The sequence below is a fragment of the Mercenaria mercenaria genome, chromosome 15, assembly GCF_021730395.1.
Source record: "Mercenaria mercenaria strain notata chromosome 15, MADL_Memer_1, whole genome shotgun sequence".
In the NCBI taxonomy this organism is placed as follows: Eukaryota; Metazoa; Mollusca; class Bivalvia; order Venerida; family Veneridae; genus Mercenaria; species Mercenaria mercenaria.
In genome coordinates, this window is record NC_069375.1 from 17,691,226 (window position 1) to 17,718,348 (window position 27,123).

Below are 27,123 nucleotides of genomic sequence, written 5' to 3' on the forward strand. Positions count from 1 at the left end.
AATAATTCTGTTTTCCTGCAAAGAATTATAAAAATGGGTATGTCGAATTACATGGGCATCACTCAGGGATTTGCTTACGCGAGTACCTCTTAGTTCAACAGAGATCAAAATGAATTCTACCTTTTTAGTTTTCACGGTTGTGTGTTTGATATTTCTCGTTCGAGTAAGTTTGTTTTCTCTCTAAATTATTTGTAGCAGATTTCAGTAACTTATTTTTACAGAGATAAAGAACTTATCAATAATTTTATTTTTGTATAAAATTGTAGTTATTTTATTATTTGAATTTAGGGAACACAATATTACAGTCTTTAAGCACTATTTTGTTTAAAGACAATACTGTTATATTTTGTCCACATGATGAGATTTGATTTGCAACCTAGATTTCTAATGTAATTTTCCAGTTTAATACATGTAAATACTATCTTAAGGTTTATATAGGATAATTATAAGAGCCTTATGGCAAATCCACTCGAGCCGAATACATGATTTTAGATTAAAGTACTGTTTTTAAGACCAATTCTCTGTAAGAACCAAAAAATTAAAGAAGGGGTCGGAAACTCATAGTCTCAGAATTACTTCATATTTGCACCCTTTTTAGTATTCAAGCCATATATGAAGAATCAAGGGGGAAAAGATATGAATCAGCTCTGGTTACCATGGAAACGGGAACATTATACTTTTTGCGAAAAATGGCAATTTCTGAGAGTCAAATTTTACTAAAATGTTACAATTTTCTTTACACATAGTGGTCTCTATGTCTGCAATAAAGCACTTATTTTCATATTTGCCTGAAATACATACCTGAAGTAATTATTAAAAACAAATATTGTCTTCCAACATATTCACAGTTTTAGAAGCAACAATTTTATAAATACCCCCTTTTAAGATTTTACATTATCTTTAGAAATTGGTCTGCATGTATATTTTTCAACTTCTAATAGAAAAAAAGTGCACGCATCTGAATATAATACTTGTATGGATTCAGCAGAGCTATGATACCCATTTCAATTTAAGGAGGAATTTTAGTGGGTCATTCATATTTGAGCTTTTTACAGAAATTTGAAAATTGACAAAAATGAGTTTTCAGCAAACTCATTTATGCCTAAATTACAGAATAACCTGAAATAATATTACATTGCCAGATACAGAATTGTTGCAAAACATAAGTATTTCATGTAAAATAATTTTACAAAGTTATACTGTCCAACACTTTGTCTAGAAATTAAGGAGAATGTTCCGTTACCATGGCAACGTACAAGAAAATTATAATTCAGACCTTTTTAAAGCACTTTCTGTATCAATTTTGTATTCTATGAAACAAGAAAAGTTCATCTGCAAACTGTCAATGCATCTAACGCACCTGAAGCACATTCTGGGCAGAATTAAGAAGGATACAACCATAATCATGATCTATGAAACTTAAAGCATTGTCACAAGGTCAGTTCTCAACAACCTTATATGCACTTTTCTTTCTTTTGGGTAAACTAATTTTGAGTTTCAAAGCAGTTGGAAATACTCATAACCAACTGACACTGGCCTTTAAGGTATTGTATGGTTACTAATCATGACTGTCCAATTTTTTTTTTCAAGTTGCCATGGTTACAACATTCATTTTGCATTAAAAAACAGGGATCATCCTAGGTCAAAATTTGAGGGAGAAGTCCTCCACAGAATTTAGGGAGAAATCGAGGAATTTAAGGAGAAGAATCGGCATAAAAATATCTATGTGTGTTTGTGTAAAGACAGTGTCCTTTCACCTTTGGAAATCATTTTGTTCCCATGGAAACAAATAGTAGTAAAAGCAAAATCATGTCTACTTCGCCATTTGATTTAATATTTACATTTTAAATACATTTCAAAATTATGAACAAATAACAGTGTAATCCAAGACTGAAAAATATCATGATATTTAAAAATAATACAGTATGTTTATGTAATAACAATCATGATGCACATTCTTCCTTTAACAATCAAATTAAATCAAATTATCTACAGAACAGTTTAGTCAATATTTTGCTAGATACAACTTTAAATGAGCCGCGCCATGAGAAAACCAACATAGTGCGTTTGCGACCAGAATGGATCCATACCAGCCTGTGCATCTGTGCAGTCTGGTCAGGATCCATGCTGTTCACTAACAGTTTCTCTGATTGCAATATGCTTTGAAAGCGAACAGGATGGATGGTTATATGCCTTGTATATTTTAGAATGAAACCTGTACAGATGACAATGTTACTGGATTTCTGAAGATTAATATATGTTGTTACATGAATGAGGTCTTAAATTAGTCAGAAAGTCAGCTAGAAACTCAGATGTTCTCTTTAATCATTGGCCAATTAGTATATATGGGCTTAAGTTATTACCTAACACAATATAGGTAACTTTACAAATGTATGAATTTTCATTAAAATCTGCATTGCAACATTCTTAAAAAATAAATTTCATCAGAAAATATGATTTTATGATACAGGCTTAAGAGGGAAAAAGAATTGTAATATTTCAACAGTCTCACAAAATCAAGAATACTAATTCAACCATTGTTTTGCTATATTTTCTCAGTATTTTTTAAAGATTTAAAAAATCTATATGAAATAAAATTATCTATGGTAGAAAATATACAATTAGATCTGCATATGTTTGAGTAATAAGCCTTCATGTATAATTATGCTGTAAATTGGTAACCAAATCTGATGAGAACTGCAAAATATGTGCCTTTTTTACAGATATTCAAAGACTGTCATGTGTTTATTCCATTTAGATATGTTCAAGTGCATCTTTTTCAAAATACATTAAATTTTATCAAATTTAAATATAACAAATTTAATGTTATACATGCAAAAGTAATCAAACAGTATCAATTTTTTTTTTATTTTAATATAAACATGATAAAGTCAAGAATAAAGATATTTTTCAATTACAGGGCCTTTGGTTAAACAACTATCAACATTTTTAAGAAATGACATTCTAATTGTTTTTCCATAAATCTGAAAAAAAAACATTAATGCAAACAACATACATTCTTGTAATTCCATCTTCAGGGTGTCCAGTGTGAGTTCTTCTATTTATGTCAAAGGCACCAATCATTATTTTGGTCTGTGGCAATCCAAAAAAGGGACAGATCTTTACTATTCAGATGTCCATAACTTATTCCAAAAACACTAATTGATGATTCCCCACTTTCAGCCTCTCTATTTGGGAAACACACACACACACTATTTTCATAAACATTTTGCCTTCACAATGATATACTGCATTTCAAACTTGTGTCCTCTACTATAGAGATGAAATGTCATCTTGTCAACACTAAACTACCTGGATCAGACAGTTATGTCACAGGCTGCACATTTGCAAGTTATAAAAAGTCTTTTTAGCAGTCCTTGTTATTTTTATTTGATACAGAATCTTGAGAAGGCTGCTCTTCAGGTGATATAAAGGTCTTCTGACTGCATTTACTTTTACCCTGACTGTAGCTGTCACTGAAAAATAGAGATGTGAGAGAAAAACAATCTGAATGTCTTTCATTTGACTATGGGTGGTGGTGGGATGGGGATGGGCTCTCCAGTTAAAATATTTGTGACATCATGTTACTGGGTAGAACTACTGATATTCTACAAGCCAGCTGGGGGGTTTTTCCTTTCACAAATTTGTAAATGAATAAAAATTACATACACTATTTCAATCATTTAATAAATTTTGTATAAGTAAATGTATAATATATACATCTTTCTTTTATTCTTTTAATGAAAATAATTTATCACATAGACCTCCCCCTCCTTGAAATGATTTTAAAAGGAACAATTGTATGAAATACATTAAATACTTTTGACTTTGCTACACTTTGATTAAATTTAAGATACATGAAATTCTAAACAAAGTTCATAAATATTCTGTCAAAAAATAACATTCAATAAAGCATTTATAAAGATCTGAAATCAGACCTGATCAGAGACTAAGACAAACTATAAATAAAATGTAGATACCTTCCTTCCTTTTATTCCAATATAAGCATGATGATGATCATTCATTCTTTGAAGAATTAGTCTGGAATATACACAAATCAAACTAAAATGGTTGTTACTGTTGTTACATTTTGACAGATACAGGATTTCATCCTTTTCAACATTATATGGGCCACTTTAAAAGTAAAATCTGTTTCTCATACATATGCAGAGGGTCCTTTTCTGAAAAAGGGTATATTTTAAAATTTCAAAAACTTATCCATATTTATAGTCACAATACAAATGTATGTCAATTTAAGTTATATGAAGTCCTACTAGCTATTCTTGTATCATAGATTGAGAGGTCAAGATTTCATACTTGTGGGGGACTTTATTCTTTATTTAAATACATGTAGGCCTCTGATGTGTAAATATATATAAAAACATATTAACTTTGACACAAACCATTAACATTCAATATGTACTTGTAAAACAGGCATGTGCAGATTAAAACATGCTGACTTATGTGTAGCAATGGATGCAATTAAATGTTTTCATTTTTCAGCATTCAGTGAGTTTTTACTTCAGTAAGTCTATATTTCTGCAGGTACTTTGGCAAACACATACACTGTTGCAAATGACTAAATTATGATTACCTCTCTAGAACATCCACTCACTTCACAGTTGTTTGAAACTTTATCATCAAGCAGTCATTTTCAAAAGAAACAACTCACAGCTGAAAAACAAAACAAATAAATTTACAAAAATATATACATTTTGAAATGAAAATATGTCTTTATCTGCTTTTTACAAATAACATAAAAAACATGCTAATGGTCATTTACAACTAAAATCAGGGCTTTTTCCATTATAAATCTACCTCCAATAAAAGGTGGTAATCCCAAAGAAAACAGTATGTTTCTTCCCAAGTCTGAATATGAAATTCCCAAATGTGTTACCTTATATGGTTGTTTGATGTTTTAAGATGGTTTTGAAATTTGTATATATCTACATTTAGGTTATTACAACAACATTTATAGTGTTGCTTAATTTACACAAAAAAATATCTTTACATAGATTTGGGTAATTTGGAAATTTCCACATTAGACAATTTCTGAGAGCATTTTCCCAATTCCACTGGTGTTGGTGCATGGTATTCCCAAAATGATGGAAAAATGCCTGTAAGTTTTATCTTGGTAAAATAATAAGAAATGTCTGTCCAATATTTAAGAAAATAACCTCTGTATGGTCTTTGAATCTGTTGAAGGAAGTAAGCACTTATCTTGCATAGCTTGGAATTTTTACATGTCATATTAAAACATAAAATATTATGAGACTCACCTGTTTTCATTGTAGTGTTATCCTTTAACACTGATCCTTCAGTCAGTTGATACAAACTTCACTTATGGAAATAAACACACAGATGTCAGACTGATGTCTATCCACAGTTTAGACTCTTTTCTGCCAGAGTATTTTTCCCAAACAATGTCGCTATTCAGCAAATTTTAAACGTGGACTTGGTTTGAAGGGACACATCCAAGCATCCCATGCCCATTCAGCATAAAATCTCTGACTGTCATTGTATCTATATACTAAAAATTTGCAAAATCCGAGTAGAAATCTGAATTCAGCATAATCCAGGAAGTAAACTTAGATAAGCTCTTTGTGATTTCCTAAATGAAGAGCATCAAGGGGAGGTAATAAAAATAGGAAAAATGCCCCAAATCATAAACTTTGGCCCAAATCTACAAGAATGTGTCTGAATGACCCACTACGATTTATGTTTCTTTTTGAAATATCATCTTCCCTTTAAACAAACAAATATACTTTTCTGCTGAGACCTGTGCACTTTTCAAGATGTAGAGCACAATATAAACATATGTTTTGCTCCATAAATATATTTTTTCTTGCAGATAAAAGTCTAGATCATACAAGAATCAAATAAATATTTGGAAATATTAGTTTGGTATGAAACCTTGTTCATTTGCCTTTAAAATTTGCAAGTACGAAAATAAAGGACACTTTCTAGTACTTTCCAGATAACAAAATAGGCATGCACCCCTACTTTTTTGAAAATTCAGCAAGTTGGGGATTTGCATCCTCGTTTCCATGGTAACTGGGACAAATATTGAAAAAATGAAAAGCAGGATTTTCTTAATTTTGCACCCTCTTCAAGAAAAAATCGGTTTAAAGGAAATCTGTGACTATGAGTTTCCAACTTTTTTTGGTTTTTACAGAGAATAGGTCTTAATGATCCATCCTTTATTATATAAATATACATATTTTTACTATAATATCAGGCAAAATCTACTCTGATTTTATCTTAAATAAGACCAAACATCCGTTTGATACGGTGAGCATTTTGACGCATGGCACGTTGAGATGCCATCATTACGTCATTTTTGACTGAATATAATTCTGTGACCGATGGGAATTGAATACAGGATTTTGTATTCGTCAGTAAAAGGGTATGCTGTATCTGAGAAAAAATATGTTGATATATGTTTTATTTAAAAAAGTTTAAAAATCATTTTCATTTCAGTGCAATCGCTTACCGCAGCTTCTGTATGATGAGCAATCAAAGCCTGGTGACCACAATGAAGGTATTTTTCAGATCATTAATTCGCTTCATCTAAGAATCTCAATTTCCATTTTATCACAATGTTTCGACTTAATTCTTCAATACTTAAATGATTGTTCGTTTAAAATCGCGACCTTGCGAGATTGTATACACAAAGATAAATGTTTTTGATGACTTTCATATAAAATATTTTTGGTTCAAACTTTCAGAACCGGGCGTTCAGTACGCCGCAGTGAAGGAAATTGACACAAGTTATCTACGTCAGTTCCGTAAACGTCCTGCGAACGTCGTTCAGTACCAGATCAGCCTGGATAACGAGACTTTTACAATCACGTTACGTCCTAACAAAAACATTTTCACTCCAGGTAAGAATTAGCCTTTAAGTACCGAATGGCGGTGGCGAAAAGTCTTCCTGTATTTGCTATGGAATCGATTTTACTGTAATAGAAACCCGCTTTAGTAGGTGCTAGCGGGACATGATGGGTAACACACTAAGATGGGTCAAATGCTTCTTAGATAATACGATCCAATCAGTAGTCCTAAATGGCACTACCTCTGATGCCATCCCAGTATCATCAGGTGTCCCATAGTAGTCTGTACTTGGTCCCCTGTTCTTCGTAGCCTACATAAATGACCTCCCACAAAACGTCGGTTCCAAAGTCCGTCTGTTTGTAGATGACACGGCAACATATCTAACTCTGTCATCTGTTTACCAGTTTGTCACTCTCATAAAGGACCTCAAACTTCTTGAAAAGAAAAGTGGGAGTTAGAGTGGGATATAAATTCAACCTCTCCAAGTGTAAAATGATCCACGCCACTAGAATGAAACACCGATTTGAATCGGTTAGCTCGGCTAAATAGTATTTACTAAATACCTAGGCGTGGATATCTCAGATGACCTATCATGGGACAATCACATAAACAGGTCAACCAAGAAAGCTAACTAAACCATAGGGTTCTTACGAAGAAACATTAAAGTCAAATCCCATTAAGACCGTTTGCTTAGCAGACTCTTGTCCCAGCACAGCTCGAATATGCCTCCGAGGTATGGTCACCCCACACCCAAAATCAAATTGACCAAATTAAAAGCATCCAAAGGAGAGCCGCCCGTTGGAACAAGACTGACTACGGGCGTACTTCCCAGTGTAACAGATATGTTACACTCCCTAAACCTCCGTCGACTGGATTTAAGGCGTATAGATTCTAGGTTATCACTCTACTTTAAGATTCATCATGATCTGTTTGCTGTCCCAATCGTTTCATAGAAAGTGGAATCTTTACATAAGAAAAGTTTTAATGAAAAATATATCACTACTAAGTATATCTTGTATCAAATGTTATAACATGAAGTTGAAACAAAACTAGAAATAACCTTGAAAGACATAAAAACACTATTTTTTTGTATGTCGAGCTCATATATTCACAGTAGGATAGATCCATAACGTGGGTATCCCTTAATCGGCGTCAAATCTGTTTTATAGTTTAGGAATCGTAATAACACAAACATATATATTATGACGCAGTTATTAGTAATTAGCTATAGGGAATATGTATTCTTTGCATATACTAAATAATCCGTCATTAACTATAAAAGCCATCGATGTGGCTTTTTGTATAAAATGTGCGCATGGCGTCAGTAACGTATGTATTATTTTAAATTGTCTTGAGTACATCTTTTTTGGATTATGGATCAGATAAATCAAATTGACATTAGGTAACAAGTATAACAACGTATTCATTGAAATTATAGTATGTTTAATTTGCTTCTGGAGCCTATATTTAAACGACCACGGTTAGGAACACTCGATTGTTCGTCATTAACGACTTTTAACGATAGGAGGGTTTACACTATGGTTCACCTACAGTATTATAATAGTTTAACAGCAGAGATCATGATTCAGACCCCTTTAATCATTACACGGTAGAGAAATGTCAATTGGTTATCTCAGAAACGATGAGAGAAAACTGTAAAATCCATTTAAACAATTGCACTGTACCGTATCCTGTAATTTTCGCACACTGTTCCTTACCATCGGACATAAATTGTGTTTTTTTTTTTGAAAATACGAACTGTGATCTGCTCAAAACAAAAAGTATTAGAGATTCAGAAAAATGGCTCACAATCTGCGGTATATTAGGTAGAAAAAAACATTTTTGAAAGTCGCACTGTTCCTAATCCCGTGTCTACCGGAGGAATTTCCATCGATTCGAATCTCATGACCAGCATTTAAGACAAATTACAGTACTGTTTTCAAAGTGAAAGGTACCGGTAGATAGAGAAAACAATGTAGCAGGTTGATAGACATGTGTTATTGTCTAGATATTCTTGAAAAAGAAAAAACAGAAGTAAGAAAAACTCACATTTTCAGTTTTGGCCGCCATTTTTCCATGGTAAGATCGGATACCGCCCTTGATTACTGTCCTGGATAATCGGCGTTTATCAGAAAGGAATTAGGAGAACTTGGATAACCTTTTTTTCGCATGACCAACGGGGATAAACGCATTATAGCGTATCAGCCTGTCACTGAGGGTCTTGCGTGTTCGACTCCCATTAGCAGACGTCATCACATATGCATATTTCACAGCAATTATCCGGTTGTATTTCTATCTGAATCTTCATTCGGTTTTCGAATTGCGTCACATTCACTGCACTGACTGACGTCACAGAAGAGTGACAAATAGCGGATTTAAACTAAAGTACGTTGTGCGCCAATAATAGATTCAATGTTATTTTTATTAAGCGTGTCTGTAAATGCTCCCTGGAATACAATTGCACTTTCTTTAATTCTCACTATTCCACCAGTGTCAACATACGTAAAGAAAGCATTTTCGATATGTTCTACAAAAGTACCTGTTATTATTTTTTCAGAGAAATGCATATTATGTATAAAATGAAACATACATGAATTTATTGTTTTACTAAAACTAATAGAGACAGGCACTACACTGAAAGACATTCCTTTTTAGATTTAAAGTTAAATTGCTCTCGTCTACTAGTGTAATTAGATTAGTTTAAACTGTATTCATTTCCACAAATTGTATATACAAACATGAGTACTATATTCAAATTAACAAAGATACATCAATCAAAATAGTAGTAATGTAATTAGTTATGAAGGAATAAAAGTCTATCTAGCATTGTAGAAATAATTAACTTTCAACATTTGTTTTTTGTGATGTATTCACTCAAAGACTATGGGCGTGGTGTGCAATTTATTTAAAAATATTAAGGGGTTATTTCAAAAACTTATCACAGCTGTGCTACACTTATTAATAGGCCTACCTTGTGATAATTTTAATATCGTCGCGGTATAACTGAATAATTAAAGAAAACGTTTTTGACAGAATTCTTTAATTAGTATTTGTGAAAATAGTCGAGTAGTACCTTTTATGATATCAAATTTTATTAACTTCAAATAAATGCGAAATCAGCTGAACAGACTTATTATTTTTGTTATTGGAATAACGTTCTTAGATAATGAACACGAGAAAAGTAATAATTGCCAACTAATAAAATCTGTAAGAAGATAGTAATTGAAATTTTATTATATTTCTACTGATTAATTAGTAATAACAGGAAAGGAAATTAAATGTCTTAGATTTCAAATAATAACTGAAAAACTATTATCTCTTATACCGTTATTCACATCATTGTATAAAAGCCGCAAATTGTTAGATTCGTTTAAACATTCTTTCACGTAATGTAATACATTAAACCTTTGTATGTAAAAAATAGCAAACTTATTAAAAAAATCCACGTGTTTTAGCAAAATGCGAAATAACATCTTTTTCTTGATTATGTATGTCAATAAAATGATGTTTTTCTCCCAACCTTTTCATTCCTTTTAACTGTAGTTGAGCGTGCATTTTCTGTATTGAACCAATTAAAATCTTGGTTGCTTTATTGCAAAAGTTCACCTTCTTGCGTCTTTAAAATTTCTTTTTAACGATATCTAATTGATATTTGTTTGTTTTAATAACTTTCATCTAGCAAATACCACATTATAAACTCAACAAAAAAATTATAGGGTCAAGTATATAGGGTCATAACAAATGTATAAACGTAAATTTATTCAGTGGAATCTTTACAGTAGTATGTAAAATTACTTGTTTACTTCATTGTAGACTATTCCTCTCTTGAAAGTTCTCTATAAAACACAACCACCCTCCGTGTGTCAGGCCAGGTGGGTGGGGTAATAAAAAATTAAACTAAACGTTCCACCTTATGGGTTCTTGCCTCAAATCACAGTTAGTATCGTGTGTGTCCACCACGTGCATTAATCACTTCCTGGCATTTGCGGGGAAAGCTAAGAATCAACCTCCCAATGTCTGCGATGGGTATCCTGTGCCATTCTTCAATGAGCATGTTTGTTAGCTCCTCGGCGGTCCTTGGTTGCCGATCGCGACCAGATATCCTGCGTTGCAGAGTGTCCCAGGCATGCTCTATTGGATTGAGGTCTTGCGACCTCGCTGGCCAGTCCATCCGCTCTATCAAGGGGGGTATTCGATCTACTCTTTATCTCCGAAACAAAATGGCGGCCAAAACTGAAAATGTGAGTTTTTCTTACTTTTTATCTTTTTTTAAGGATTTCTAGACCATTACACATGGCTATCAACCTGCTCCACTGTTTTCTCTATCTATCGGTACCTTTAACTTTGGAAACAGTGCTGTAATTTGTCTGGAATGCTGGTCATGGGATTTGAATCGATGGAAAATCCTCCGTTAAACACGGGATAAGGAATAGTGCGATTAGCAAAAATGGTCTTTTTTCCTAATTATTCAAACAGCTGTGAGCTATTTTTTTTATTAGAAATAAAATATCAATATATATTTCCTTCATGGTTAGTCTGGAGCCGATTAAAAGTCGTAATTTTAAATTACACAGTTTTTTGTCTGATGGTAAGGAACAGTGTACGAAAATAAGAGGATAAGGTGCAGTTCACTTCTTCAAGCGACTTTTTCCTTCGCTCTTTTCAGAGACAATCAAGCAAAATTCTGTTAAAATAATATTTTGGTCATTATTTATAACTACCTCTTGCTCAATGTAGTAAGATTTAAAAGGTATCCGCCTGTCTATCAGACACGTGATGTACTGAAAGCCAAAAGTTTAGCAAGTATTTAATGTAGTATTCCTTGCCAACATTTAATTATCTGTAAATTTCTTTTTGGTATAGGAGGGTTTACACTATATGCTTTTACATTTGTGTTTTGACAAGTGGTGCTTATGCTTCTAATGTTTTTGGAGTTCCCACTATGTGTTAAAGCATACATGTTAATTTCAGGGGTGAAAGCAGTATCATAAAATACGTTTATCAACACATCTAGTTCCATAAGCTTTATAAATAAACGAATCTAAATTTTACTATTATGATTTGAAAACACTACCTCTGACATCTTTTTATGAAAAGGACTACACCTTATTTTCCAGAAGCCTTTCTCCTAATGGTATATAATAATTCAAACATTTTAAAAGCTTTTTTGGGAAGTAATTCACCCAAAATTACAAATTAGGCGCATATAGGTCGTAAAAAATCTGAAAAAAAAATAATTTTGAGGTATACAAGTGAGGTGTTTTCATTTCCAAAATGAAACATACCTAGATTAAACACAAAAAAAAAAAAACAACCATGAAAATTTTCTCTGAAGAAAGTTATGATACATTAAAAAACATCACCACTTTTTCCTTGAGGGTTTTCAAAATACATACGTGACTACACCAGTGTTTAAAAAACAAACTGTTTTCAGGAACAGTTGCGCGGTTGACTGTGTCGGTATGTTTAGTAGAATAGCTGAAAATATACCAGCATTTTAGCTACATACTGATTATACAAACTGCATTAATTTTTTCCGACTTCGTATATCAAACTAACAAGATTAATTGAAATCAAACTTTATTTAAACATTCAGAGTGAACTAAACCAGTTTTTTCTTCTTTTTTTTCTATGTGATTTAAACGTAATACAAACAATAGTTTTGTCTGAAGGAAAAGTCCTGGAATATTTACAGTCATTATAACAACTTTGAGAACATTCTATCATATTTTCATCATACATAACACAAAATCGATGAGTATGCTCAAGGTAACGTATGTACCAGTTAAGTAAATTATGCATATACAATGTATTTACCGATACCACTTTTCGTTAATGCAATAAAATCTTTTATATGCCCTTTGAATATGTTTCGATCACATTAAATTTTGTATTACTGTTTATATGGGCAATAGTGTATTCTCATTTGAATTCAATCATCTATGATACTGCCCTGAAATTTATGTAAGTCCTAAATTTCTAGTATATTGGTCCAAAACTATAATAAAGGAAATGTTTTAAGATGTTTAATCACTATCAAGGCAGTTATGCATATCATGTGAATTGCAGAAAAGAAGAATAAACAATATCACGACAGCAAATAGCTTTTTTCAAAGCAAATACATACGTTACTGTACAATTACACTGGCATGTAACCTCCTGCTGTACAAAAGTAAGAATCTGCGTTATGTAATCGTCAAAATTCTACGAAACGATATAAAATCCATCCTGTACGGCTGAATTGAAGCATTAGTATTGTTACTATTGGATACGTATGTATCACTCGTAAACACTGTATCTTTACTTTTATATACATTAATATACATGTAATGATTTCATTTGAAAACAATAAACATATTCTATATTTAAAAATTATTAGATATGAAAATTTATTACGGTGTGATATTATTCTCTTATCATATCTATAGCATACAATTCTCAAAACTGTTTGTTTATAATGTGTACGTGATAAAAGGTTATCAAAATTAAAAGTTGGCGACCTAAAAAGCTTGTAAACATGAAACCCTGCGTCACTGTTGACGTATGCTGACGTAGGAGTTAGTTTTAAATATTTCAGTAACGTATGTATCGATCACATATATATCATTTCCTTCTTTGATGCTCATAAAGAATATTCATAGATAGATATTTGTTGCCTAAAGGGTAATCAGCTAGATATGACAATGAACTTCGTCTTTAAGAGCATTAAAAAAAAATGAATTAAATTGTGATATTTCTACAATACGGTAACGGATGTATCAATCTGTTATATACGCTTTTGGGTAAGGTTTTCCACGCTGATATGGTATAAAATGTAACCCGAATTAACAGCATGAATGAGCAAGCATAATAGTTATATAATTTACAAACAGACATGTGTGAATGTTTATTCTACCCAGAAACGGCAAACACATTATCATATTATTTGGCATCATTTTAAATGATGACTGATACCAAAGGAGTCCAGAAAAATTTGTATCTATGTTTGATTATAAAATAACTTCCTATGTTACTTCATAAAAATATGTGATTTCGTTGACTACTGATGAATTTCAACTACAAGAACGTTCATTAAACATAAAAATGAGCTGGCGACAGTAACGTATGTATTATTTATGGTAGTTTGAAGCTTCATAAATTACTAACAGACAAAGGTAACAGTCAAAGATTCGGTATAAAAATCAAACAAGCTTAGTGCTATATGACATGGAGACGAATTACTCTTCTATTGATTTTTGAATAAGATAGTAAACAGTAACATACACATGCGCCTCACTAGTGATTTTGGGTGAATAATTCCTTTTGCATTTTTAAATGAAGACTGAATCCGATTCCCCATAATTAAAGCCATGTTTATGAAAATGTTTACATTTTTCACTTTTTTCATGCAGCCTGATAACGAGACATCCTACTTGGAAGTCTTTCAAGTGAGATTGGATTACCGTATGTTTTAGCATACAGAATAGAGCATTGTCCTGTTCCGAATCCCTGGTTTCTATATTTCAAAAGCACTACAACCAAATACTTATGCGGAAATATCATTCATTTTATACATGGAAATGCACAGCAACTGAAAATTGCTACTAGTATTATATACTACACGAATTACAGTAAGATGATCAGAGTTTCACTTTAAATATGCAAATGAGATTGTGAAATAAAAAGCAACGGTTCTTGGCCGTCATGAATAATCATAAAAGTCTACCAAGAGACCTAACCAATTTGTAATTTCCAGAAGAATCGTTGTTGTTTATATTTCGTGAAAAGCTTCTGAAGTGGAAATCAAACTTTGTAGTATATCTTCTGAAGAGGAAATTGATTGCTTTGTATATTTAACCAATGGAAAAATCGGTTACATTTGCTCCCTACCTATTTAGCATTTGAATGGCCAAATATAAGTTCCTATAAAATGTTTGATTGGCCAAATATCTAGGCCAAAAGTGATATAAGACACCACGTAGAACAGAGAACAACAGTTTTGTTTAATCGACCATCACTGAAAAAGTCAAGTGTGCTCACCTACTGACATATCTTGTCTGGTAATTTATGTTCATTCGGGGATTATGTTACTGTTCTACTCCTCAATCCGACCCCTTCAGTTATTACATGGTAGAGAAATGTCAACTGGTTATCTCAGAACGTACGTCGCACGCTATTTTACACATAGGCGATTTCGAGATACATGTTGATATGTATACAGCTAAAATTAACTGCTCTACGGTTTAATGAAAATATTTTTTTTTCAAATATTTTCGTGCGACAGCACTGCCTCTTTGTCGATTATAATCATCCTGATCACTGTTGATGCTAGGTTTGTTAACGTCCGGAAGTTGATATTTATGTTTGCGATCAACACGGTACAACATTATAAAATTAATTGCAGTTTAAAATGCAACGGGTGGTAATGATTAATGATAAAAAACATAAATAACAAAAAAAGATAAATAATAATAACAATGTGTTCAAAGCAATAACTGTAAATTACGATACCATTAAAGAATGTGCAGATTTATCTCAACGCATTTTTTGCTATTCATTTTCTCAATTAGTAATTTGTACGTCAAACTGACGTCAAAATGACGTTACGCATTTGTGCAAAATAGCGTGCGACGTACGAGAAACGATGAAAGAAAACTGTAAAATCCGTTTGAAAAAATTGCACCACACCTTATCCTCTGATTTTCGCACACTGTTCCTTACCATCGGAAAAAAATTGTGTTTTTTTTTGAAAATACGAACTGTGACCTGCACAAAACGAACAGTATTAGATAAGTTTGTGGAAATATTCCTTCCAACCAGAAAAATAGCTTACAACCTGCGGTATATTAGGAAAAAAGACCATTTTTGCTAATCGCACTATTCCTTATCCCGTGTTTAACGGAGGATTTTCCATCGATTCGAATCTCATGACCAGCATTCCAGACAAATTACAGCACTGTTTCCAAAGTGAAAGGTACCGGTTGATAGAGAAAACAGTGGAGCAGGTTGATAGACATGTGTTATTGCCTAGATATCCTTGAAAAAGAAAAAAAGTAAGAAAAACTCACATTTTATACCATATCAGCGTGGAAAACCTTACCCAAAAGCGTATATAACAGATTGATACATCCGTTACCGTATTGTAGAAATATCACAATTTAATTCATTTTTTTAATGCTCTTAAAGACGAAGTTCATTGTCATATCTAGCTGATTACCCTTTAGGCAACAAATATCTATCTATGAATATTCTTTATGAGCATCAAAGAAGGAAATGATATATATGTGATCGATACATACGTTACTGAAATACTTAAAACTAACTCCTTCGTCAGCATACGTCAACAGTAACGCAGGGTTTCATGTTTACAAGCTTTTTAGGTCGCCAACTTTTAATTTTGATAACCTTTTATCACGTACACATTATAAACAAATTCAGTTTTGAGAATTGTATGCTATAGATATGATAAGAGAATAATATCACACCGTAATAAATTTTCATATCTAATAATTTTTAAATATAGAATATGTTTATTGTTTTCAAATGAAATCATTACATGTATTTTAATGTATATAAAAGTAAAGATACAGTGTTTACGAGTGATACATACGTATCCAATAGTAACAATACTAATGCTTCAATTCAGTCGTACAGGATGGATTTTATATCGTTTCGTAGAATTTTGACGATTACATAACGCAGATTCTTACTTTTGTACAGCAGGAGGTTACATGCCAGTGTAATTGTACAGTAACGTATGTATTTGCTTTGAAAAAAAGCTATTTGCTGTCGTGATATTGTTTATTCTTCTTTTCTGCAATTCACATGATATGCATAACTGCCTTGATAGTGATTAAACATCTTAAAACATTTCCTTTATTATAGTTTTGGACCAATATACTAGAAATTTAGGACTTACATAAATTTCAGGGCAGTATCAGAGATGATTGAATTCAAATGAGAATACACTATTGCCCATATAAACAGTAATACAAAATTTAATGTGATCGAAACATATTCAAAGGGCATATAAAAGATTTTATTGCATTAACGAAAAGTGGTATCGGTAAATACATTGTATATGCATAATTTACTTAACTGGTACATACGTTACCTTGAGCATACTCATCGATTTTGTGTTATGTATGATGAAAATATGATAGAATGTTCTCAAAGTTGTTATAATGACTGTAAATATTTCAGGACTTTTCCTACAGACAAAACTATTGTTTGTATTACGTTTAAATCACATAGAAAAAAAAGAAGAAAAAACTGGTTTAGTTCACTCTGAATGTTTAAATAAAATTTGATTTCAATTCATCTTGTTAGTTTGATATACGAAGTCGGAAAAAATTAATGCAGTTTGTATAATCAGTATGTAGCTAAAATGCTGGTATATTTTCAGCTATTCTACTAAACATACCGACACAGTCAACCGCGCAACTGTTCCTGAAAACAGTTTGTTTTTTAAACACTGGTGTAGTCACGTATGTATTTTGAAAACCCTCAAGGAAAAAGTGGTGATGTTTTTTAATGTATCATAACTTTCTTCAGAGAAAATTTTCATGGTTGTTTTTTTTTTGTGTTTAATCTAGGTATGTTTCATTTTGGAAATGAAAACACCTCACTTGTATACCTCAAAATTATTTTTTTTTTCAGATTTTTTACGACCTATATGCGCCTAATTTGTAATTTTGGGTGAATTACTTCCCAAAAAAGCTTTTAAAATGTTTGAATTATTATATACCATTAGGAGAAAGGCTTCTGGAAAATAAGGTGTAGTCCTTTTCATAAAAAGATGTCAGAGGTAGTGTTTTCAAATCATAATAGTAAAATTTAGATTCGTTTATTTATAAAGCTTATGGAACTAGATGTGTTGATAAACGTATTTTATGATACTGCTTTCACCCCTGAAATTAACATGTATGCTTTAACACATAGTGGGAACTCCAAAAACATTAGAAGCATAAGCACCACTTGTCAAAACACAAATGTAAAAGCATATAGTGTAAACCCTCCTATACCAAAAAGAAATTTACAGACAATTAAATGTTGGCAAGGAATACTACATTAAATACTTGCTAAACTTTTGGCTTTCAGTACATCACGTGTCTGATAGACAGGCAGATACCTTTTAAATCTTACTACATTGAGCAAGAGGTAGTTATAAATAATGACCAAAATATTATTTTAACAGAATTTTGCTTGATTGTCTCTGAAAAGAGCGAAGGAAAAAGTCGCTTGAAGAAGTGAACTGCACCTTATCCTCTTATTTTCGTACACTGTTCCTTACCATCAGACAAAAATCTGTAATTTAAAATTACGACTTTTAATCGGCTCCAGACTAACCATGAAGGAAATATATATTGATATTTTATTTCTAATAAAAAAAATGGCTCACAGCTGTTTGAATAATTAGGAAAAAAGACCATTTTTGCTAATCGCACTATTCCTTATCCCGTGTTTAACGGAGGATTTTCCATCGATTCAAATCCCATGACGAGCATTCCAGACAAATTACAGCACTGTTTCCAAAGTTAAAGGTACCGATAGATAGAGAAAACAGTGGAGCAGGTTGATAGCCATGTGTAATGGTCTAGAAATCCTTAAAAAAAGATAAAAAGTAAGAAAAACTCACATTTTCAGTTTTGGCCGCCATTTTGTTTCGGAGATAAAGAGTAGATCGAATACCCCCCTTGTCTATGCCCTCCTGCTCCAGGTACTGATCCACCACCCGTTCTCGGTGGGGGCGTGCATGGTCGTCCATGAGGATGAAGCCTGGACCATAAGCTCCAGCGTAAGGGCGCACAATAGGGTCTAAGATCTCGTCTCTGTACCTAACACCGGTCAGTGCCCCGTTCCTAATTACGTATTGGTCCGTGCGCCCGTCATAGGATATGCCCGCCCATACAAGCACTGAACCCCCTCCGAATCGGTCATGCTCTGCCACACAGCAGTCCCGGAAACGTTCGTTTCTCTGTCTCCACACTCGTCTGCGCCCGTCATTGAAATCCAGATTGAATTTGGACTCGTCAGTCCACAAAACGTTGCACAAACGTTGACGTCCAAATGGCAGCTGGTCCCGGGCAAACACTAGACGACATCTTCGGTGGTGTGGGGTCAAGGGCGGTCTCACGACCGGTCTTCTAGCCCGTAGGCTTGCAGCATGAGGTCTGTTTCTAGCGGTTTGAACAGAGATCCTGTACCCATACGTGTGCTAAAAGTCCCTATTTAGCGTAACGGCGGAGTCGAACCGTCGACGCCGTGCCATAAGCGATAAATGCCGGTCCTGCACTTCAGTTGTGACCCGCCAACGACCTTGACCTGGTCTCCGCTGTACATCCCCAGTGTCCAGGTACAACTGCCACAACCTGACAACGTTGGGTCTGACCAGCTAACAGATATCCGAGAGCACACTGCCTTTCATTTTGAGTCAAATGGCGTCTTTGAGGCATTATTTTCGAATTTTATTCCAATATGTACTCTTGTTTTGCGCTAAAAGACAAATCTGCACTCGTTACAATGAAACGAATTGTGAAAAGAATCATTGAAGCATAGACAATAACTTTACGCGAAAATCCCGTGCACATTGAAAGACGGGTTTTTAATACATATCCGGTTCCCTTCATTCAACCATGACCGTGATTGCACTTAGTGACTTGTTTTTCTTCGTTTTTAATTCTAAATGGTCTAAACATTTATTCACTATTGTTATTTTTAATATATTTGCATTTTCAAAAAAAGATTTATGATATTATACTTCTGACCCTTTAATTGTTTTGTTGAGTGTATATATTTCTTTATTAAATTGTCATCCGTATACATTGAAGTTAAAACATCATTACAAGTAATGCACAATGTACAGGGTCATTCCAGGACTTTTACATACAGCTATAAAATTATCACAAAAGCTCTCATACATCATTAATATATGCACATACCTACAGATAAAAATGAGAAGTCAATACTGAAAAAAGAGAGAAAAAAAAAAGAACTAACAGTGACAAGACACTGTCCTTTAACCTTTACCCAGGTAAATTTCTAAAATGGACTGGTCCATCATTCAGTTTCGACAGTACCACATATTATTCAAAGAGAGGTTCACTGAAAATTTACTGACTGAATAGTGCAGATCATGATCAGACTGCACGGATGTGGTCGCAGTTGCCGCCAGCAGGCTAATGGTTAAAATCAATGTTACGAAGCGCCAAACTTAAGAAATTACTGCTCAACCTCAACGAAGATTTGTAAGAGTTTGTGTTCACGAATAATTGCCATGGTATTTAATTGTTTCTTGTCGTTTCAATAATTCTAAATTATGTTCATTTTGTTCTTCCATACTCGTCTCTTTGTTATTTTAAATGTTGCGACCATCTGGTATAGAAAATGGACGATGTTTTGATTTTATATTCTATGTCATTATTATGTAGACACATATGCGGATCCAGCATTTTCTGTCAGAGGGGGTCCAAATTCTATGCTTTCTGCCAGAGGGGGTCCTAGTACACTTTTATACAAAATAACATTAAAATTAATGGTATTTACATTACTCCCGGACCCCACCCCTGAATCCGCGCATGAGACAATTGTAACGAAATTCGTCATATTGTAGTGTTCTCATTTTATATCGAACAGAAAAATATACACCCAAAGCTTATGTAGGCCGAAGACTCAGTTTATTTACTTAATTAGAATTATCATTTATTTTCCATAATGTTATTTTATTCCGATGTGCAAGTATTTTTAGTCATAACTGATTGGCAAACTGAAACTGATGACTTTTATTTCTAATGCTTATGGGTAGGCCAAGTTTTTTTTAAAATAAACCTTACACGTAAACCAAACAAGGAAACACATACATTTTCAAAGAAAGTGATTGACTAAACATAATGAGAGAGGTATTTAACATCTTTTTAAGGCCTCCTGGGAACACTTTTTTATTTGTTTTTATTTTGTACATAGGAAGGTTTTAATATGTTTTGCTTTTATCCTACGCACATTCCTGCAGTGATACATGTTCTACGTTCTGGTAAGCATTTTGCCTCTGTTGACTTATAGATAATACCGGCCTGTTCAGATTTGATTAATCTATGTTTTAATTTATATTTCAGTGGATGTTTCTCAGTTGTCATATTCACGTTTATGAAACCTTCTGATTTTTGGCTGACATTTATCGCACACAAACAGCAAAATCAACTGAGATATTGTGGATGATATATCCATTTTTAAAAGATTAACGAGTAAAACACATGTGTAGCGATGTTATTTATTTTTGTTTCAAATAGACGAACTCCTAAAACTATGATCTTTTTAAAATATGATTTAATTTAATGAATATTGATCCAGTCTATATCCTGTACCAAATAATCACAGTTATACAATTTAAACATTACCCCTGTAAGAAAATCTCTAGAATAGACTGGCCTTTATTTCTATGAAATGGAAGGAGATAAAAAATCATCTGTGTAGTAACTAGTTTATTTTTTTATTAGAGTAATAGAAATCTTTTACACTTTCGTCAGCATGGTTCAATGTACACTTACCACGTAATAACTAACTTTTTCTTTTATTTATACCCATAGGATGTCTTATCCATAACTATTTACCCGGCGGTAAAAAAGACCTGTATCCATGCTCACGACAGAGCGTAGATTGCTACTACATTGGTCATAGCGATGTACACGACGAATCTTGGGTAGCAGCTAATGTTTGTAACGGTCTGGTGAGTGTTTGATTTACATTTTGACAATAATACACAAAATACATCTTTGGGTATTAAATATGAAAAAAAAAGAAAAAGAAAACAACAACAAAAAAAAAAAACAACAAAAAAAAAAAACAGCGATGTAGAGGAAGATATTTGTTGCAAACCGTCTGTTTTAACGCCGTTTTTAAATCGTTAGCGGTCTTATATTGACCAGGTTATGAAGGCAATATGAAATATAGTGTAGATATATTTTTTAAAATCCTTTTCCAAGTGTAAATGTCAAATTGTTTGTTGTTAACGTCGTTCTTATATTTCAATTATGTACCAGCGGACAGTTTTCATTACCAGCATTCCTGTATCTTAATATCAGTAATAAATTGTCCTCCGCAATAACTTCAAACTTCACCACATAAATCAAAGGTGGGGGACGATTGAGTCCTGGAACAATGCTTTATCAAACAGTCACGGAGATCACACGCCTCTTTTAGAGATCGAGCTCTCTAACTCCAAACCAAACCACACCACCCATGGTTAAGCACCCATTCTATTGAGCTTAGCGGACAGACCGTTAGTTTAAAATAGTAAAAAAATGCTAGAATCTAGAATCACATGAGCTGTGAGACAAGTGTGTCCTTCTATTACCTGAATGTTTTTTTTTTCTCAGAATGGGGTGGTAAGCTTTGGGAACACAAGCCTGTTTATTGAACCTGTAGCTGAAAATGCATCTGCAGAAGCCTACCAGGATAAAGTACATATTGTGTATCGTTACCAAGGAGATAAACAAATTTGTCCTATAGAAGGTATGGTTTTTTGTTATAAACATAATAAGGAATCAGCTTTTGGATTGCATGTTAAACAAAATTCGTTGTACTTGTAACAGCAAGATTGATTTAAAATTCAGCAAGCGTACTACTAACAACTGTACTTTTACTAAAGAGGTTGTAGTCGTTGAATTAACAATTAAAGGTATTTTTGTTCAGTCTGTCTATGTTTTATGGTTATATATAGCCTGTTTGATTTCAGCCGAAGAATTCGAGAACGAGTTACATGTTGCGTATGGAAGGCAGAAGCGTTCGATAAAGACGTGGTACATCGAGACAAGGCTGGTTGTCGATCCAACCATGTACCATTTTCATAGAACTCGTGATAACGCCATAGCTTACACATTGATGGCTTTCAATATTGTAAGTCAAATAATTACGCTAGAATTCATGTAAGTCGTAAATATATAGAAAAACAGTTGACAGGCAAATTAACATAAATTAATAAATTGTCGTTCTAAAATCAGAAACGGGATCTGGCCCTTTAGTATTCTTCCATAGAGACTTTTTTGTAACGTTTAGAATTACGTGTGTAACCTAAGGTATGTTAATGACTAATTTATAGCTTTTTTCTTTAGGCAAGCAAGTTGTACACCCACCCTAGCATTGGGGCTAAGATATACTTGACGTTATCTGAATTACACGTTATCCAAACATATAATGTAAGTATATGTATATCGTTACGCTATACATGTATATAGCTAAAATTAATACTATTTCATCTAACTTCTTAAATAACAACGTGAAATGTATGCCATTCTGACATTATGCTTCAGTTAAGGGACGATTCATATATTACTATAATTTATTTTATTCCACCTTGTTTTGTTTCAGGACTTTGCATCAGAACTGACAGAAAATGCCAACAAGACACTTCAGACATTCTGTGATTGGCAGTCCGGTCTAACGACTGGAAAAGCAGATTGCAGCGTTCTTTTGACAAGGTGTGCTGCCAATCCATTGTAAACTTGATATAAGCAATTGTTTCACTCCTACAAATTTTCGGTCTGAAGTACAGTCCTATTTCACTAATGAATACAAAAATCTGTATTCAGATCTGTTTTAGTAGAGAATTTTCGTGCGTCAAAATGTTCACCGTTTCTAGCCTTGTTTGTCTAAAAGTATAGTCCATTTTGGCTAATATAACGGTAAAAATAGGTATACGATGAAATAAAAGGGTCTAATAGCAAGTACCTTGACTCACAAGCGGACGAGATGCGGGGTACTGTGTTATACAACAGGGTCAAGAAGAGGCAATAAGTTTCTTGTCCGGTCATTACAATATTGTGTCGAATATGCAAAGCACATAATCCTTTTATCTTTCTTCTATGTCATCGTCAGGTATGGTCGAGGAATTCGTCGTGTTTTCATCAAGGTCAAAATCACATGGAATCCTTATTCGTTGGAACAAATGTCACAGTTTTGTGGTGTGCGAAGTTTATAGTGTGTAATACTTTATATTTCTGTCTTAAAGTCAGTGTCACAAGGGGCCGGAAGGATTAAAAATATTTCACTTTCTAGCTTTGTTCATGTTTTTGTTACCCATATTCTGATTTTATTTTAATTTTGGAAGAAAAAACCACCACCATAAAAAACAAAAACCCAAAACAACACAACCTTGGGTGTGCGAAAAAAAAACAAAAAAACAACACAACATAATCCAGGGTGTGCGAAGTTTGTCCCAATAATCATAGATATTTAAAGTCTGAAACTTAACTTAAGAGCAGCAAATATTTAATTTGCCATAACTTTGCCTAGAAAATTTGTACACATTTTTAACTTATGAAATTTTGATGTGTTGTATAGGAGCTGATTGCAATCCGTACAAAGTATCATTATACGTAGTTTATGCTAATTTTAAAAGCAATAAATGAATAAAAAAGAAACTTTAGTCCTCTGAAATCAAAGTCAAAGTATCAACCCTTAAACGTTAATGGATACGGACCAAATGCTCCGTCATTAATGTCAAAATAGCGAAACAGTTATTTTTACAACGAGCTTTCTTGTATCGGACAAATTTATATAACCTGTATTCATATGTAATATACACTTAGCTTTTTAAAATAGTTTCATTCGGCAGTATTGTCAACAACTGCTAGTGAATATTGATTTTATTGAAATCTTTGCATATAAAGCACCGTTAGGAACAGGAAGAACGTGCACATGGTCTTCGTTAATATGTGGTCTCTGATCATAGTAAAATTGATTTATTGCTGGACAACTGAAGGTGGTCTATGATCACAGGAAAATTGATTTATTGCTGGCCAACTGAAGGTGGTCTATGATCACAGGAACATTGATTTATTGCTGGCCAACTGAAGGTGGTCTCTGATCACAGGAAAATTGATTTATTGCTGGCCAACTGAAGGTGGTCTATGATCACAGGAAAATTGATTTATTGCTGGCCAACTGAAGGAGGTCTCTTATCACAGGAAAATTGATTTATTGCTGGCCACCTGAAGGTGGTCTCTGGTGCCGCTTCATATCGTGAAAAAAATTGTGTCTCATCTTATCATAAAATAGATTTATGTGAGATAATTATTTAGAACAATCTCCTATTTTAGGCTGGATCTTGAGGATGACAATGGTACCAAAGGCATAACTGGTCTTGCATACACAAACAAAATGTGTAACAAGAATCTAAAGTGCGGGTTGGTAGAAGATGAGGGGCCCATTATGGGAATTGCATTGGCACACGAAATTGGTCACTTGTAAGATATATTATAGTTGTTTTAATCCAGCCTTAGTTAAAATTGCCTACCTTTAAGTACACTGTTACTTTCATTTCAAGAACTGTTCCTTTTGTCACAATTTGATGCATATTGTTTGTTAATTCATAAATTATTATTTTCAAAACGCTGGTGCTGATGCAGAATTATTTTCGTCAACGTATAATAGTGCATGTTTTTCAAAATATATTCGTATGTATAAATGGCAGCGATGGGTATGGCTCTATATCAAATATATACATGTATTTGTGTTTAGTATAGAATTGGTACAACAAAATATGATTTCTTTCTCCTTAGAATAAGTATGACACAATATATATATATATATGACACATTTAGCCACATTCATATTCGTACCTAGGATTGGGCCGCAGTACTTTACATACATATGTTTTTTTAGATTGGGTATGACTCACGACAATCAAACAGATGATGTTGGTATAATGTCTGCAGGCGGTTGGAGCGGTAACGAAGCGTTCACATGGTCAAACCAGAGCGCTTTTGAGTTACAGCGGTCACTTGCGTAAGTCTCATTTGATGTCTTATTTAAAAACGTGTGCTTTATTCGAAAAATTGTATTGTAATACATTTTATAACCTCATTGTTTTGAACATCGGTTAAAAGCTTATATGTTTTATTAGAAGTCAAAATACCAATAGTACGTGAAAACACCGTGCAGCAGGCAAAAGTAAAATGTAAGAGATACAAAATTCAAAACTAAATCCGGACGCCTTATAGGTCTAGAGGGCTGTCGTGTATAGAAGACCGGCCGAATGGCTTTGTAGAAAACAGGATGGAGTTTCCTTTGCCAGGGACGTTGTATACGGCCGATCAGCAATGCAAAATGCAGAAAAACGAGAGTTATGTATTTTACAGAACGGGTAACAAGGTAAGTAAATGCAAGAAACTGTCTTTGCTCTGTATAGGTATATTACATTCGAATGATTTTATAGCATCGTCTGGATTACAGTTATTAAATCAGCCGTGGTAATATCTCCTTTAATAATGTGCGGTAAACTTCGTTGGATACATTATCTTCCTAGCTGAAATAAGTGATACCATATATTCAAGGTAGCTATTCCACGTTACTATTTGTGAACGCACGGCTGTTGCTATTGGAGTAGACTTCTGCTGATTTCAAAGATGCAAATGTATAAAAGAGATGTGTACAAATTACCATTTCTAGTCGGAAGCACTTACAATAATTTATCTGTTAAAGTTTGAAACAAGTTTAAGGTACTTACATACAACAATGCTATACCCGAAGATCACGAACATGTTATTTCTTCTATGTTATACTTGTTTTTCAAAAAATCATCAAAGGTCGGTCTTCGCTTCTGATAGAAGCTGTGGTACTATGCTGAATGATATTTCAAATACCTTATGAGAAACTCGTTATTTGAAAGTATAATCTTGCAATAATGTTTTAATATCACGTCATTAATCGAACATACATTCTGGCATTTCAAGTTCGTTTTTGTTAGATATCTAGTTATGAAAATAGCACACTTGTAAACAAGCAATACTATTCGATGCATTTAATACTTTTGACAGACAATCGACCCTTGCAGAAACATTCGATGTAGATTCCAAGGCAACACAGCTTTGCGGTTTTCTTCACCACTTCTGGACGGCACTGACTGCAACAATACAAGAATGGTACGATAAACTCGATATGATATTGTTTGTATAGTTCATTATCTTTAGCGTTTTGATTGAGTAAGAAAGCAATCGGAGATGTGAAAACACATTAATTCAGAAAGTGTCTTAATTGTATACCTGATATCCTGTTGTATATATGTGATATTTATTAGCACAGAATGAGTTTCAATGAGTTTATGTGGGGTTAAGTCGGTCACTAGGTTGTGATTGGCTTTTAACCTTAAGGCTGCTGGTGGGAAGTGATTCTATCTTTGTGATCCGTGCATGCTGATCATGGTCTGCACTGTTCGCTATTCAGTCAGTAACTTTTCAGTGAACACCCCTTTAATTAATAAGTGATACTGCTCAAATTATACAAATATAGAAATATAGCAGGATAAAAGTTAATATACGG

The 27,123-nt window shown here is 33.3% G+C and overlaps 2 protein-coding genes and 1 long non-coding RNA gene across 3 annotated transcripts in view; 2 read left to right on the plus strand and 1 right to left on the minus strand.

The window, feature by feature from the left end:
• Window positions 1–61: 61 nt before the first annotated feature.
• LOC128548939 (snake venom metalloproteinase acutolysin-C-like) lies at window positions 62–21,911 on the plus strand. The gene is made up of 4 exons (XM_053524668.1): window positions 62–163; window positions 6,481–6,541; window positions 6,729–6,884; window positions 21,393–21,911. Exons 1-4 carry the CDS (start codon window positions 110–112, stop codon window positions 21,542–21,544), a joined length of 423 nt encoding a protein of 140 aa, XP_053380643.1. The 5' UTR covers window positions 62–109; the 3' UTR covers window positions 21,545–21,911.
• On the minus strand, window positions 3,431–5,485 carry LOC128548940 (uncharacterized). Its single transcript, XR_008367357.1, has 4 exons — window positions 5,280–5,485; window positions 4,595–4,674; window positions 3,981–4,041; window positions 3,431–3,476 (listed from the first exon to the last, which is right to left on the minus strand). It is a non-coding gene; the product is annotated as an uncharacterized LOC128548940 (long non-coding RNA).
• A 645-nt stretch (window positions 21,912–22,556) lies between the features above and the next one.
• LOC123549007 (A disintegrin and metalloproteinase with thrombospondin motifs 12-like) overlaps window positions 22,557–27,123 on the plus strand; it is a 28,154-nt gene continuing 23,587 nt past the window's right edge. The window contains exons 1-7 of the mRNA XM_053524035.1: window positions 22,557–22,701; window positions 22,917–23,000; window positions 23,173–23,282; window positions 24,903–25,049; window positions 25,468–25,590; window positions 25,806–25,956; window positions 26,622–26,726. Coding sequence (XP_053380010.1) covers window positions 22,639–22,701; window positions 22,917–23,000; window positions 23,173–23,282; window positions 24,903–25,049; window positions 25,468–25,590; window positions 25,806–25,956; window positions 26,622–26,726 — 783 coding nt within the window. The 5' untranslated portion in view covers window positions 22,557–22,638. The remainder of the gene's footprint in view (window positions 22,702–22,916; window positions 23,001–23,172; window positions 23,283–24,902; window positions 25,050–25,467; window positions 25,591–25,805; window positions 25,957–26,621; window positions 26,727–27,123) is intronic.

Excerpts from the sequence above, each read along its gene's own strand:
- LOC128548939 (XM_053524668.1), top strand. The coding sequence starts at position 110 with ATGAATTCTACCTTTTTAGTTTTCACGGTTGTGTGTTTGATATTTCTC. Across the intron at positions 6,542-6,728 it reads GCCTGGTGACCACAATGAAG|AACCGGGCGTTCAGTACGCC; the intron begins GTATTTTTCAGA and ends TCAAACTTTCAG. Across the intron at positions 6,885-21,392 it reads CAAAAACATTTTCACTCCAG|GATGTCTTATCCATAACTAT; the intron begins GTAAGAATTAGC and ends TTATACCCATAG.